Source organism: Arvicanthis niloticus, chromosome 15 (genome assembly GCF_011762505.2).
Source record: "Arvicanthis niloticus isolate mArvNil1 chromosome 15, mArvNil1.pat.X, whole genome shotgun sequence".
Lineage (NCBI taxonomy): Eukaryota > Metazoa > Chordata > Mammalia > Rodentia > Muridae > Arvicanthis > Arvicanthis niloticus.
In genome coordinates, this window is record NC_047672.1 from 49,252,135 (window position 1) to 49,267,379 (window position 15,245).

The 15,245-nt window shown below is 34.0% G+C and overlaps 1 protein-coding gene across 6 annotated transcripts in view; it reads right to left on the reverse strand.

The window, feature by feature from the left end:
- Nucleotides 1–15,245, reverse strand: part of Phf14 (PHD finger protein 14) — a 199,169-nt gene that overhangs the window by 162,444 nt on the left and 21,480 nt on the right. For 5 of the 6 annotated variants that reach the window (XM_034519007.2, XM_034519006.2, XM_034519005.2 and 2 more), the window contains exons 3-4: nucleotides 11,526–12,274; nucleotides 4,418–4,562 (exon numbers count right to left, since the gene is read on the reverse strand). In XM_034519007.2, the coding sequence (XP_034374898.1) occupies nucleotides 4,418–4,562; nucleotides 11,526–12,274 (894 nt within the window). The remainder of the gene's footprint in view (nucleotides 1–4,417; nucleotides 4,563–11,525; nucleotides 12,275–15,245) is intronic. The other variant, XM_076913693.1, reaches the window with a different exon arrangement.

Consider the following 15,245-nt stretch of genomic DNA (forward strand, 5'->3'; position numbering starts at 1 on the left):
ATTTTAGGTGTCTTCATCAATCACTCTCCACCTTATATATTTAAGTATTGCTTTTCAATACTTCAAATCTCAAATCTCATGACAATGTTATTCTTGCTAGCCACCTTATCTAAACATTCTGTCTCCACCTCCTGAGGGTTGAGATAAAAGGAAGTCTACCATAGCCACCTGAACTTTATAGGGTCATAGAAATCTGAACTCTAGTCTCAGCTTATACTTTTTTGTGTGTTTTACTAGATAAGCCAACCACTCCCAGCCTATTATTCATACTGTTTGCCTCCTAACCTGAGATAGATTGCTAATGGTATTCCTGGAGTCTAGCATTGAGTCTGGGTAACTTCCCTTATGAATTAGGTCATTATCTAACTCTAAACATATTATTTATTAGACGTTACCCATTTTCCCTTCTGCTTATTTTTCCTCTGCTTATTAGTTATCTCCACAAAACATTTTCCTCTGCTTATTAGTTATCTCCACAAAATATTTTTCTTATATCCTCTGAATTATTAAAATGTCTGCCACATATACTCTTCCTTAATATCACAATCAATCTTACAGATTTAAGTAGTATCTTCAGGCCAGTGAGTCTCTGATTTTCATGTCTGGTGCTGGGTGGAAATGGTTGGGTAGATTATTAGAAGCTTCTATTTCTAGAATAAGTAGTAACCTAAGGGAAGTGAAAATAAAATGTCATGAGGTTGTTTGGGTTTAAAAGAATAGTCTAAGCCTAGGAAATAGAGTGTATGAAGCTCTTGCAGTGAGAACATGTTTGGGGTGTTTTTATAGTTGCGCAGAAGTTAGTAAATTAGAATGGAGTAAGCAAGCTGTAGTCTAGGATTCAAACTGGATTTGAATTATGTTGGATTATGTTTTGGAAGACCATTTCTGCTAGCTAGGTAGAGGGTACATTAGAGAAGAGGAATCTGGGTGACTATTTGCGAAACCACTTAAATGACTAAACAGTTAACAAAATTTTGAGGAAGAAGCAAAGTTTCTTTTAAAATCATGTTAACCTTGTATCAGATGTTATAATATTTCCTATACTTGTTGAATTTTATTTTTCATTGGATCCAAATCAAAAATTTTTAGCATCTTTAAAATTTATTTATTTTTGATTTACCTATATACTATTCACTTCTCTAGACATTCAGTTCCAGAAGATTGGAAATTTGCACATTTATTCTACATGATGCCTAAAAATTATAGAATATTACACATACAGGATAATAAACAAACTACTGAATGAATAAAAAACATAGAGCAATAGGAGGTCTTGCCACTATGAGCTTCAATCCACTGCTCCATAAGGGCAAGAGGAACTCTGTGAGAGGACTCTGTAATCCCAGAAAGCAAGGGAAGGACAAAGTCCCAGAAATATTGCTTTTGGTAGTCATGGCTCTCACAGGGGATAATGGTAGGGGGAACCTTAGTGATAAGGAAAAACAGCTTTGCCACAAAGAAACTGAGAAGGTACTCATAAACCAATATAAATGATATTGACAATCACTACATCCTTTTTAATATGATCCATCAAAGAATGAATAAAAAACCTCATACCATTCCACCCAAAGCAGAAAAAAATCTAAACGTAATATGGAAAAGCATATTTTAAAAACCTAAAGCAAACTAAGCTGCATTCTTCAAAGTATAACTGGTAGAAGACATAAACTCTCAGGAACTGTTGGAGATTAAAAGTAACCTAACAGACATGATAACTGATCATACTCTATGGACTTGAGTTTACTGTGCTATAAAGTGCAGTATTAGCACAACTGACAAAATCTGAATATAGTTTGTAGATTGGCTATCCGTACTCCATAGATATTGACTTCCTGGTTTGGGTAATTTCATAGCTATGTAAGAGAATGCCCTTGTTTTAAAGAAATATACACTAAGGCTAAGGAAGACTGACACTCACTGGCACATAACTTCATCACTTAGGAGGAAGAAGGAGGAGGTCTGCAAGTTCAAGGCTAGCCTGGGGTATATAGCTAGACCCTGTCTCACACAAACAGAAAACTTGCGCCAGTCCTTGGGTTTGATCAGCAAAAAAAGCAAAGAAAGGAGAAGAAAAGAAGAAAGATAGGAAGGAACTGAGGAAGAATAGATTGAAAAAAGGAGAATGCGAAGGAAGAAAGGGGGAAAAAGCAATGAGATATGGAGGTATTTAAGATCCTGGACGGGAGAATGGGGTATCATATATTCACAGCACTTGCAGAAGTTAAAAAAAAAATTACTATGAAAAGGAATAGAAAACCAAATAGTTTATGTACTTTTAATGGACAAAGTATTACTTTATGGGAACTCTGAAAAGAATACATAGAAACTCTGTGTACTACCTGTAAATTTAGATGAAAACTAAGGTCAAAAAATGTTTAAGAGAACAAAGAACTTTCTAAAATTATAACAGAGAATATAACAGTGGTTCCTAGTTTATATTTCAAAAGATGATCTCTACAAATTCACTTTTCAAGTTAAAAACTCATGTGGTTGTAGATGGCTGTAATCCAAGCTCTCAGGAGACTGAGCAGGAGCATGAGGAGTTGACAGACAGCCTGTGCTAGAGTAACGATGTGTTTAAAACTCAATAATCAAATTCAAATATAGAAAATATAATTATACTGTCCCCTGAGAGGCTCTACCAGAGCCTGACCAATACAGATGCAGATGATCGTAGCCAACCATTGGACTGAGCACAGGGACCCCAATAAAAGAGTTAGAAGAAGGACTGAAGGAGCTGGAGGGGTTTGTAACCTCACAGAAAGAACAACAATATCGACCAACCAGACTCCCCAGAGCTCCCAGGGACTTAAACCACCAACCAAAGAGTAAACAGGGAGGGACTCATGGCTCCAGCTGCATATGTAGCTGAGGATGGCCTTGTCAGGCATCAATGGGAGGGGAGGCCTTTGGTCCTGTTGAGGGTCAGTGCCCCAACATAGGGGGATTCTAGGGCAGTGAGGCAAGAGTGGGTGGGTGGGTGGAAGAGCACCCTGATATAGGCAGGGGTTAGGTGGCATGGGATTGGGGTTCACAGAGGGAAAACTAGGAGTAAATAAAATAATCAATTTTTTTTTTAAAAAAAAAGAGCCACTACAATTACATAACTAAATATATATATAAATATATATAATGAAAATTAATTATAAAATATGTATAAGGTTGAAAGGATTTAAATGAACATTTTAAATATTAAATGTTACCTTCTATTGGCTAACTGGATTTTCTTTTCCTAATTTTAAATTTTATTTAAGAACTAAAAGTTGCAAGGTACAGTACACACTCCTACGATCACAGTTACTCCAGAGGCTAAGAGGATAACTGCAGTCAGCCTGACAATATAGAAATATTTCCAAAAGAGAAGAAAAACTAAGAATAGTAACATGAAGAAAAACGTTAGCACTTACCTCTAAAGAAATACTGTTCTTTTCATAAAACATTTTAATAAGTAAATGTATAAATACCAAAAAAAAAAAAATCTGAAAAGCGATGCCTATTGGTAACCAGGCCTTCCCATCTCCTGCCCCCACGGACCCAACAACAGCACAGAGCTGCCATATGCATTGCGACTGTTCCCAGGAGGTCATGAACTACATCCCCTTATAAAAGGCCAATCCCTCCTCTCTATGCTTTCTTTTTCTCTCCACCCTTGGCCAGAAGCAGTCTCTGTATACTCCCTCCCCAATAACTGTCCCATGTGAGATCTATCCTCAAATGGTGTGACTTTATGGCATCTATGGCTTAGCTCATAACAATGTTCATCAGGCAGTGTATGAAGCCACAAGTCTGTAAATTCAGTCCTAGGCCATCTTCTCTACGACACAGCAAACTCAATGCAAACGTAGGGTACTTAGGATCCTGATTCAAACACCCAGACACAGCCAGACACCCAGACACCCAGACACCCACACACACACACACACACTAATATAGTAAGATTAGGATGGGGAGATGATTCTGTAGGTCAAGTGCTTGCACTCATATAAAAACCTGGGCTTAGGTAGTGTGTGAATGTAATTCCACCACTGATGGGCAAAGACAGAGGGTCCCTGGGATTCAATAGCCAAACAGTTCACTGGAATAAGCAAATGCCAGGTTTAGTGAGAAACTGTCTCAAAATCTAAGGTGGAAGGTAGCTGCAAAGATATCCAGCATCAACCTGTCTTCCAGACATACATGAACAGGCAAACATGCAGGCAAGTGCATATCTATGCATGCACATGTGCACACACCCATACCCACATATACATAAAATAAACAAATTTCAAAAACTCAATATATATTATTTTCAATTAAATCATAATATTATATAATAATGTAATAAAACTTTAAATGATTGTAAATGGAAAACAGTTTAAACTTTCTTTGAACAAGATGTCAACCAGCCATTTCTAACAGGAAAAACCAACAAAATTACCTTCATGAACTGTAATGCCACAATTGTCACACTGAATTATTTCGTCTGCATCTTCACTATTATCTCCAAGACAAACACAGCAAATCAGAATGTGGTCCATTTTTTGAGAACTCCAGTTTTGACTCTTCTCAAGAATCAGCGAGTCCTAATATTAAAATAAATCAGAAAATTCACATTTTAATTAAAAAGTAATTTAATACACACAATTCCCATTTTGTTTCAAAATACTTTGTACTTCAAATTTATGTAGCATCCTATTAGTAGCTTCAAAGTGTGCTATACCACTGTCCAACCACCCTTTACACATCTTCTTACTCTGTCATTTCTCTGCAGGTGCCATGGGTTCTCCCCTCTGAAAAGGGAGAAGGCACAGGCATAGTCCAAATAGTTCTATCTGCTTAATATTTGACTTTGGTCCTTAAACTACAGAAAAAGGAGCACTTAATTCTCACATAATTACCAACCCTATACACAGACTTTCAAAATCTAAGATGTGGTTCCTATACTTTAGTAAAGTTGCTACCTCGGAAAGACAAGACACACATATACAAAACAAGAGGTAACAGGTAAAGATAACATGTAAGCAAGTATGCATGTGATGTCTGACTCTAGAGTCCAAAGTGTAAAAGGTCCAGAGTTACCCAACTACTCAGAAAGAGCCTAAACACATAATCTTAAAAAAAAAAAAAAAAAAGTTAAGTAGTTGCTAAAAACATAAGAAAATGTACTCCTTACATTTATGGCAAGAAATATCTAGTACAAACTGGTAATAAAGATAGCTAGCTAATATCAATATAAAAGATAAAAGCCTTAATATCAGATGAGTATAAAAGGATAAAATTTCAAGAAGAGAAAGTCTATCCATTTTAACTTAAGCCTTTCGCATTTCTGGATATAGGAAACACTTCATTCTGGCCCAGGGCACACTCATATAGCTCTAGCCACATGAGAGGATTGGGCTGAAGGATAACTTGAGCCTGTGAGTTAAACACCAGTCTGGATTAAATACAAGACTCCACCTCAAAACACAAAACACAGAGTCTTGAGATACGTATCACTTAACATAACAATGTGGCATATTTGTATATTTTCATTTACAAAGTTAACCACAGTCAAAAGCAAAATTGTTGATAGTTCCATGCCATAGTCACTAAATATATTTAATTTCATATTACTATTTTGCTGGTTTATATCACTTTAAACTCTATTAATATCCTCAAAGGTAATACTTGGAACTATCATTTCAATAATAATTGTAAATGATATTTTTAAATATTTTGTGGGGAGGAGCTCTTTGAGACAAGATCTCACATAACGGAAGATGGTCTTGAACTTCCTACGTACCCAAGGTTGGCCTCGAACTTCTAATCCTCCTGTCTCTACTTCTCACTAGCTCTGATTACAGGCATATGCCACAACATCCACTGACAATCCTTAAAGGTCACAGTAAGTAATTCTTTTGACACATTTTATGAATAGCATCTAAAATTACAGATGTAAAACAAATCAGGGAATGCAAAGTGAGACTATCCTATAAATAATATAATGTAAACTCATGTGTTTACATTATCTTGGTTGCTAATGAACATCCTGGGTTCGTTTTCAGCTTTCACTTCACAGCTGTCGAACATCCAGTGTTTCCATTTGTAAAGTGAGAATGACAAAATTGAAAAGGAACAGAAAGATTGTAAGAATCCATGAAGTAATAAAGGTCCTCAGTGCCGCATGATCCATACCCTTCCTCCTCTCCTCAATACTTCCTGTATACGGTTCAAAAGAGAAAGACAGACTGACACCTAAGCACGAGGCAAGGGGTGGATGTGTTCTTTAGACCCTCAAAGGTACGTGACAAGCCTAAAGGAGCACTGATGATTCATCATCCCAGTGCTAAGTCCAAATGTTTTTCATAGGCTATCACTTCTAAGTTGGTTTTGGTTTTTGTTTTGTTAAATACCATGGACTAGGAAATAACCTAGTGAAACACAGTCTGACAATTAAGATGCTACCTGTGTTAATGGACTGTCAACATTTATATGACAGAATTATGTCTAAGCCTTAGAAAATGGCTTAATACAAAAAATAAGAGAATTCTATGAGTAAACCTGTGAATGAGAAAAAGTGAATTTCTTGAAGTAGACACTAAGTCTGTCACTTCTCTGCATGTGCCATGGGTTTCCCCTCTACAAAGGGGAGAAAACAGAATTTTCTCTGTTTTCTGATTTTATTCAGAAGAACACTGACTAAGCTGTCTATGCCAATTCTCTCTACATGTACTGTGCTCTAGTGACAAGAGCAGTGACTGCTGCTTAGGCCCTCTGATCCAGTGAGACGCTGTTCCAACTGTAAAGCACAGGAAGGTGAAATAGCAGCCCTACAGTGCTCCAATAACAGCGGGCTACAAAGGTTCATGGGAAAATCTAAACCAAAGTTTTGAAAACAAGACCTTAGTATCTGTTAATAGAGCAGATATGCATTACTGTTTAACTCTGATTTAAGCACATTTATAATCAAAATAATAAGAGTCCAGTTTCCTATGAACTTGTTACCATATTTCTGAAGGTATGTGTCTTCTTCAAAGGAAACTAGGCTAAAACCTTTAACAAAAAAATTAATGAAGCTTTACACAAAAATAGAAATTAGATAAATAACTTGGAGATGGCCAAAGAAAACATCTTGAAATCAGAAAAAAGGGTGGCACTATAGTAATAATTCAATGATGATTTCATTTTTCTCCTTGGATTTTAAAGTTAATCTTAAAGAAAAGAACTTATGGGAGGTGAGAATACAGGAAAATATATGTCTATGTAAAAGCTAAGCAAAGGGGACTAAATGGAGAAGAAAGGGGCCCATCTAAAGGGAGGAGGGGAACCAGGCAGAGGAGAGAGGAAAGCAACTGAGAACTAAGTATAATGTATGAAGATGCTCCGTCAAATCCCAGTGCTCTATATGCCAATCTAAAAGTAAATAAACATACAGTTGCCTAAAAATTAAGTGTTACCTAGAGTTCTCCCTGCACTCTAAAACATATTTAGTATTCGTTTGCCATGTATCCTATAAGATGTTTATAAAATATATGCAAAAGGACTAAATTGAACCTGTTGTAATTAAATTTAATAGAGAAAACTCCACTATACATTAAACCACCTTTAATAGATAAAGTGTGCTCCATAATTCTTTAACAATGTTTTATTTGAAAGTTTAGTTAAGACTCTCAAGTGTTTGTACGATATTCCAAAACTGTTTTAATACAGCAAATTTTTCTACAAAATGTGCAAAAAGATAACTAACTAGTAAGTCAGACATCCCAAACACATCCACCCTTCAGCAGTATGCTAACAAGAACTGTTAATGTGGTTTGTATTTATTTGGTCCTAACTGTCTTTAATTACTTGAACACACTTGCTCTATTGGAAACACAGATGGTTTTTCAAGAGAAAGGGTTAATATTTTCCTACTTAAAATAATGATAAATTTTGGCAAAATATTTATATATTAATTGCAAATATCAGGTGACATATATTATTAGCATAAAAGAACCTTACATGAAAAATTCTTATACTAAGCCAAAAGTATAAGGTTGTAATTATCAAAACAGTAATCCAAGATCCAAACTGTTCTACAGATCCTCAATGACAAAGAAACATTTCCTCCTTAACAAAACAAAACTGGCAATTCTACTAACAAAATTTCTTCCATTCATAAATTTTCAACTATAACTCTAGGTTCAATGTCTTAAAAATGAGAACCATTTTCAGAAAATGTTACACTATCCATCTTTGAAAACCTTAAGTCAGAAATAAATAGGTTGTCAAAATGGTATTAGTGATACTTGGAAGTTACAATATGAAGGACAGAAAAGAACACCGGGCTGTTATCCAGACTGCACTAATTTAAAAACTGCAAAGGAAAAAAAAAAAAAAAAAAAAAAAAAGTCACCAATTTACAGAAAATGTAATTCATCAAGTGCTCCATCCTCTCTATAGCAGCAAAGGAAGCTCCAGGAAGCTCTCTTCAGGAAGTGCACAGTAAAACCTATTCTCATGATGCTATTTGTGCTATCTGCTTCTTTTGCTCTTCTTTTTTGACTGGGTGAAGTGTTCAAGAAGCTACATAAAAAAGGTCAGTGTTATCAACCTGACAACTTGTCTGTTTCTGTATCTTGTGTAGTTTTGTTTTGTTTTGATTTTTTAGAATTTCTAAGATTAACTTGAAATTGTAAATATCAATAGATGTAGTCTACCTAAATATTACAAGTCTTCAATAACATTTTAATAAGGAGATCCTAAAGCCAAAGTGCATTAGAAGCACTCCTCTATGTGCCTAGGTACATTGAAGCCATCAAAGAGTGTGAGTTACAAAAACACTGATCACAAACAGTGAAGTCCCCTAAGAAATTCAAAATTATTAAAGTTTTAAGAGCATCATTTACCTATAGACAATCCACATCATTTCTCTGCAAATATACTTGACACTGCAACAAGAAAAGGCTACCTGCTAATAACGATGATATTCTTGTGTATATTTCTAAAGCCACGCTTTTGGCTGTCTCTACTATGAAGTAGAATCTCAACACAGGCAAAATGGAAAAATATAAAATTTCAGAAACAAACTTGTTAACTAGTGAGGTTAATTCCTTTGGGGTCCTGTACACACCCTATTCCTATTAGCTCTTCTTACAAAACACAAACAACAAAAACCACCTTCCTTCACCTTCCATTTGTATTATGCCCTACCCATCAGATGGCATAAAAAGCAGTCTGCCAGGGCTTTTCGAATTTTTAGCGATCTTTCAGAAATAATTTATGCTGTTTAATGAATTCTTGTCTTAGATTAAAACTACAAAAAGCCCTGCTCTATTTTGTACCTGTCAGCAAAAATTAGTAAATGTTCATCTACATTTATATTTTATTTCCATAGTTGTGCATTTTATAATTATCACAGAAGAGGGTAATTGCATATTGTTTAGTATTTGTCAGTAGGATGAAATTCATTATTTATTGAATTTTTTGGCACAAGCTTGAAGAAAAAAATGTTTATAAATATACATATATATCTTTTATACTATATAAAAAAGATATAGTAGTAATCATATTTAGTTATCATTATTATCCAAAAAAGACTGACAAACCCATTAGCCATAAGGCAACAAAACCAAACTTTAAACATCTTTCTTATAAATACAAGAGCATATAAATAAAAAATCTAAACATAAGTAATAATCTAAACTGATTAAATTTTTAAGTAAAATTTGATATCTAGTTTATGCTAATTTAAATATAATTAAAATCATGAAAATCATTGAGGAATTAAAATAGATGTGAAGACAAATGTGTAACCAAACTTTATACAGGTTATTCCAGAGAAATTAGCTTTCTACAAGTTATTCTATGTGGGTACTTTTCTAAAAAATACTTTAGGATCTTATGTCAGAAATACCTTCAGGACACTTACATATAGATCCCATTATTTACCAAAATAGTTAATTTTTTTTTCACTAATAGGAGAAAAAAAAAAAAACCACTAACCCATATCTGTGATCTTAAAACGTATTATAAAACTTAGTCTGTTAAGCAATGTTATCAAGTAGAAGTTAATAAAAAATAACATACATTTCTACATATATACAAGTGTCCCTACATATTAACATGAAACTTCTCCATAGGTCCTCAATTATTAAATTACTTCTGTGACTACTAACCTAAACAGGAAACATTAGATATTCTGCCAAAAGTAAGCTCAGTCAATAGATAGAAAATGAATGCTAAATACTATAAAAATAAAGTGAGCAAATGCCAATCTGAAGATTAACAAATATCCATCAATATGCCAGGACAGCATTAGTAACAGTGAACAGCTCATGCTCCATCCTTAAATGGTACCATACTAGCTCCTCACATGAGTTTTCCTTTACCTAAAGATAAGAATTAGGATACCATTGAAAGCAGGCAACATTCTTCACAGGAATATGAGCAACCTAGAAATTAATCAGTGTTTATAATGCAAATATAAGCATTTATTTCATCTCTGCTGACACGGAATCCCTGAGAGTTTGCTATATATTATTTAAGAGAAACAAACCCACAAAATTTGTAATAAGCCTAATTAAAATAGACAATTACTACTCTGAAAATCTGTAAGCAGGAAAAAAAATATAAAAAATAAAGCATAAAGAAAATCTACCAGTTTAAGCTACTTCAATGATATGAAAAACAAAAAAAAAAATGGTGAAGTAAATTTTGTTGACATAAACACATTAACAGAAATGACATAATTAGTACAGTTCTACATGTGATGTAACATACATCTACATGTAAGACATCAACTCAATCTTTCTTTTGGAAGGAAAACACATAGGCACACAGACAGAGACACAGATATGGTTAACTGAAGTCTTGAACGTTGCACCTCTGGACCAATAGGTAAACCTAACTTGCAGCAGAACTTCAATGGCAGGACTGAGTCATTACTGTTGCTTCAGGATAGAAATGTTTGTTCTATGGGGGAAAACGTTTGCTTTTATTTTTACTTCTTTGCAGAGAATTTGTTCATTAAGGATGTGTTAGGGGAAAAAAGTACATTTTACTGTCACACACATAAACCAAAGATTGGTGACTATACTGATGACTGCTACAGCTGACAACTGACTAACCTTTAAATCAACTCTCTGAAAGTCTGAGAGAGAGAAAAAAAAGAGCTATATGTTACCTTCTAATGTATGCAAAAAGCCTTATTTTTTTTTATGTAGCTATAGACAAAACTGTTTAAAGAAAGAGCCTCTACTTTCCTAATCCACTCATTGCCAGTTAGCATCTATAAACAGAAAGAAAATAGAAATGGGAATAGAAAACTATCATTTCCCAAGTCTACAGATATAAAAATGTCTCTCTACATACTTTCCTTGGAAATGGAGACTACAGATCCTGGAGAATGCTGACAAATAGTGGATAATTAAGTTTGTTGACCAAATGAATAAATGTTAAATTCAGGGTGTTCATTCACTCCTACAACTAAATAAAAATTCAAGGAAGCCACTTAATAAAATAAGTACTGATTTAGAAAATGCCCTTTCCCCAGACAGACAGATATCATAAAAATTGGGTTGCTCTACCTCATTACTCTTGCTTTGAGATAGGGTCAGGCTATCATTGGTCAGTTCCTCATCATCAGCACTGTTTCTGCTAAGAACTTTACTCTTCTTCTTCTTGCCACCTGCTTCGCTAGCAGGGCTGCTATGGTCTTCATCATTGCCCTCATCATTCTCATCTTCCTCACTCCCACTTCCCTCATCTTCATCATCCTCATTGTCTCCATCACTGCCCTCCTTCTGAGATGCCGATCTCCCCTTTCTCTTTACTACGGTAGGTCTCCAGTCATTATCATCCTCACTGTCATAATCATCCATATCATTCAGCTCTTCCATGGATACAAAGTCCAAAAGGGGCCGGTTTCGACGAAGATTCCATTTCTTGGGCTCACTGACTTGTTCTTCCGTGGTGGTGGTGGTAGGGACAGAAGGGGAGGTAACAGCAGGAGGGCTTGTGGCTGGTGTGGTACCAGCAGCAGAAGCAGCTGCACTATCAGATACTGTTGCTTTTTCTTTGTCCTTGTCTTTCTCCTTGTCTTTCTCCTTTTTCTTTCTAGGTCTTTCTCCATTTTCTTCTTCTTCCTTCTTCTCCATTTTAATTAACTGTTTGTCTGATGACATTATTTCCTCTGTAGAATTTTTAAGCTGTTCTTCTTTTACTTTAATATCTTCATTCAGTTCTTCTTCTAAAAGGTTTTCCTCAGAATCACTACAGGAGCCTTCTCCACTGTCCTTTGAAGGGTCTTCACTTCCATTACCACTCCCTTCAGAATCTGTTGAAAATATGAGAAAAAAAACCACACATATGTATATACATACACACACACACACAACACTGACACAAATGAAACCACCAAAACTTGTGGATAACTTGCAAAACAATATAAACAAATCTAAGGCAAAGGATGGTAGACATTCCCAACCTCATTAAATAATAAGTCAACAAAGTTGATACATGATTTAATCCAGTATGAACTAATGAAGATGAGAAATGAAATGTAAGTTAGAATATACCTTAAACATAGCACCACTGATTTATATCAAATAGCTAATAGCAGTATAATGACCTAGAGATAATTATTTATTTTCTAAAAGTATGGTTTAATGAGCACTTGACTGTAACTTAAGCATAATATAATTTGATTATTCTTCCTTTACATCCTTCTTTCATATGTTATGCATCCTTATTCTAATGAATCACATCTCAAGCAAGAAATGTTAGCCCTATAAAACTGTCTATTAAACTTTTGATCTATCACAACAAGCATAGATAGATATATGATAGTCAGTTTATAGCAGATGTTGTATCAGTACAGAGGCAAAAATGGACAATACCAATGGCACATAAAAAAATGAAAGACAAAAGAAAATTTCAGTTTTCCTGATTAATAGGATACTGTTTGTATTATGTGTCATATAAACTTTCATACATTCTAGCTACTAGATGGCTCTGAATGAAAAATGCTGACAAAAGAAATGAATCTGTCCTAAAACGATCAGCTACCTGCTACTGGATAAATAGGCTATGGTTATTGAATAGCTCGAGCAAGCCTTTAATTAGCAAGCTGCTTCCATTCCCACCTATGGCATGAGAATCCACATCAACTCTACACTAGTCTCTAAATCTTGTCAGCACATAAGCCAACAAATAAAAATTTGAAATATTTGGACTGGAGGATAAATGGAAGAAGAAAAATAAGAGATAAGAATTTGTATACCAACTGTAAAATCTATAGGAAAACAAATTGTCTGCATGTATAATCAAGAAAATAGAAATACTAAAATAGCATGAAGTATTATTGCTTTCATACAATTTTAATTTCTATGAATTTAACTTTCCTTGACCTGTAAAATTAACTGGGAATTGAAGGTTCAAAATTTAATTAGTATATCTAAATCACCTCAGAAGCCTCCTATACACAGCTAATAATCAAGCTATCCTGAGTGTTATTAGCTCATGTAAGAAATGAAAACAATAGATTTTGAATGACTCAATGAAATTACTATCAATCTCAAGCTTATTTGATTAGTGTTATGAAGAAAAACAAAACCATCCTTATTCTAAACAATCTTACACAGGGCAAAAGTATGCTACTATCCAAGCCAATCAATTCCTTAGGTTTCAGACCTCTGGAGCCAGGTATGTATGCTTAAATTTGGAAATGTTCACATTTTATTAAAATAATTTGGAATATGCATAATATACTACATTAATAGCACAATAATGCCAAAAATGCTTCTATAATCAAATATAATAGTTTGACAGCAGAAAGTATAAGAATTTACAGAGTATGAGAAATGACACAAATTAACTGTTGGTTTTTAACAGGTTTTGCTATAAAACAAGTCTCTGCCAAAGTTAAGAAATTCTTGTAGATCTCTGAGGTTTTTGGATTTAAAGAGTATGGAGTTAATATCATTTCAAAGCAAGTGACTTGATTTCAGCTCAAGAGTTCTGTAAATCATTTAAAAATTTTGGATCTTTTAAACCACTCATAATTAATTAAACGTAACATACAAAGAAAAATCAGCCCTAGCTAAAATCAGCAATAAATTCTACAAATTTTCAAATAATGATCTTCTGAGAAATAAGTAATTTCCATTAAATACTTCAAAAGCAAGAGGAGATCCCTTGTGTAGAGTAACTAAAGAACATTATAACACAAGCAACACTGAAATCAAGAACGCTAAAAAGTAGACAGAAAGGAAAGGTCCTTCTAGATCAGTCACCTAGAAGATACTTTAACACAATACATTATTAATCAATACATAACTAAAGCTTGCTAGTACAGAGTATGGGTGTGTTCCTGATGAAAATCCACCTTTGTAATAACTGATAAACTTTACAACTGTCATGGATTTTGTGATTTTATTTTCGATGTCAATGCTAATGCAATTGTTCTCAAATATAGAGGTAAACTAATATTCTTTGTTAAGATTCAACTGTTTTACCTGTACATTTATCAATGTATTATTACAAGAACATGATATTCTTCTCCAAATTCAAATACTAGACTAACTTTTTAGTTACAGAATGTAGCATCTTAGTCATAATCTAATCTAACAGGAACAAGATCTCAGGAATATAAGTTTTTCATAATTAGTCATCTTTTTTTGGTATATATTCTACCATATTCTACATACTCATTTGAGGAAGAGATATTTATTCATAATCACAGATGAATAATAACTGCAATGAGAAAACAAGGTCTACAACTGGCTATTTTTTTTCTGCCTATATTTTTAAAGGCTGCAAAAGAAAAAACATTTCTATTTCCACAACGTCAAAAAATACCCCATTCTGCCTTCCAAACTTCATTCCACATGGAAGAAAGGAAAGAAAAGAAGGAAAGCAAAGAAGAAAGGAAAATGAATAATGTCAATTATCCAGATATTCCAAAAATCTGTCTTATGCATAAGGACAGACTTAATTAATCACACATCTACAATGAACTTTTTTTACATATAAAAATAAGTTTAAAATTGAACTCCTATTCCTAATTTAGTTACAAATTAAAAACAAAAAACCTTCAAAGCACACAGTATGCAAGGATCTCTCAAAGCTCAAAGCAACATTCATTTTTCAACTCTTAAGGAATTTTTTTGTCACAGAATTAACAATATACTTTCAAGAATCCCTTGACAATATTCAGATAATATGAATGTTCAGCAGTTATCAGTATCATTACAACAAAGCTCAGTTTTCTTCATGATAAAAAACAAATACAATCAGTACAATTTAGA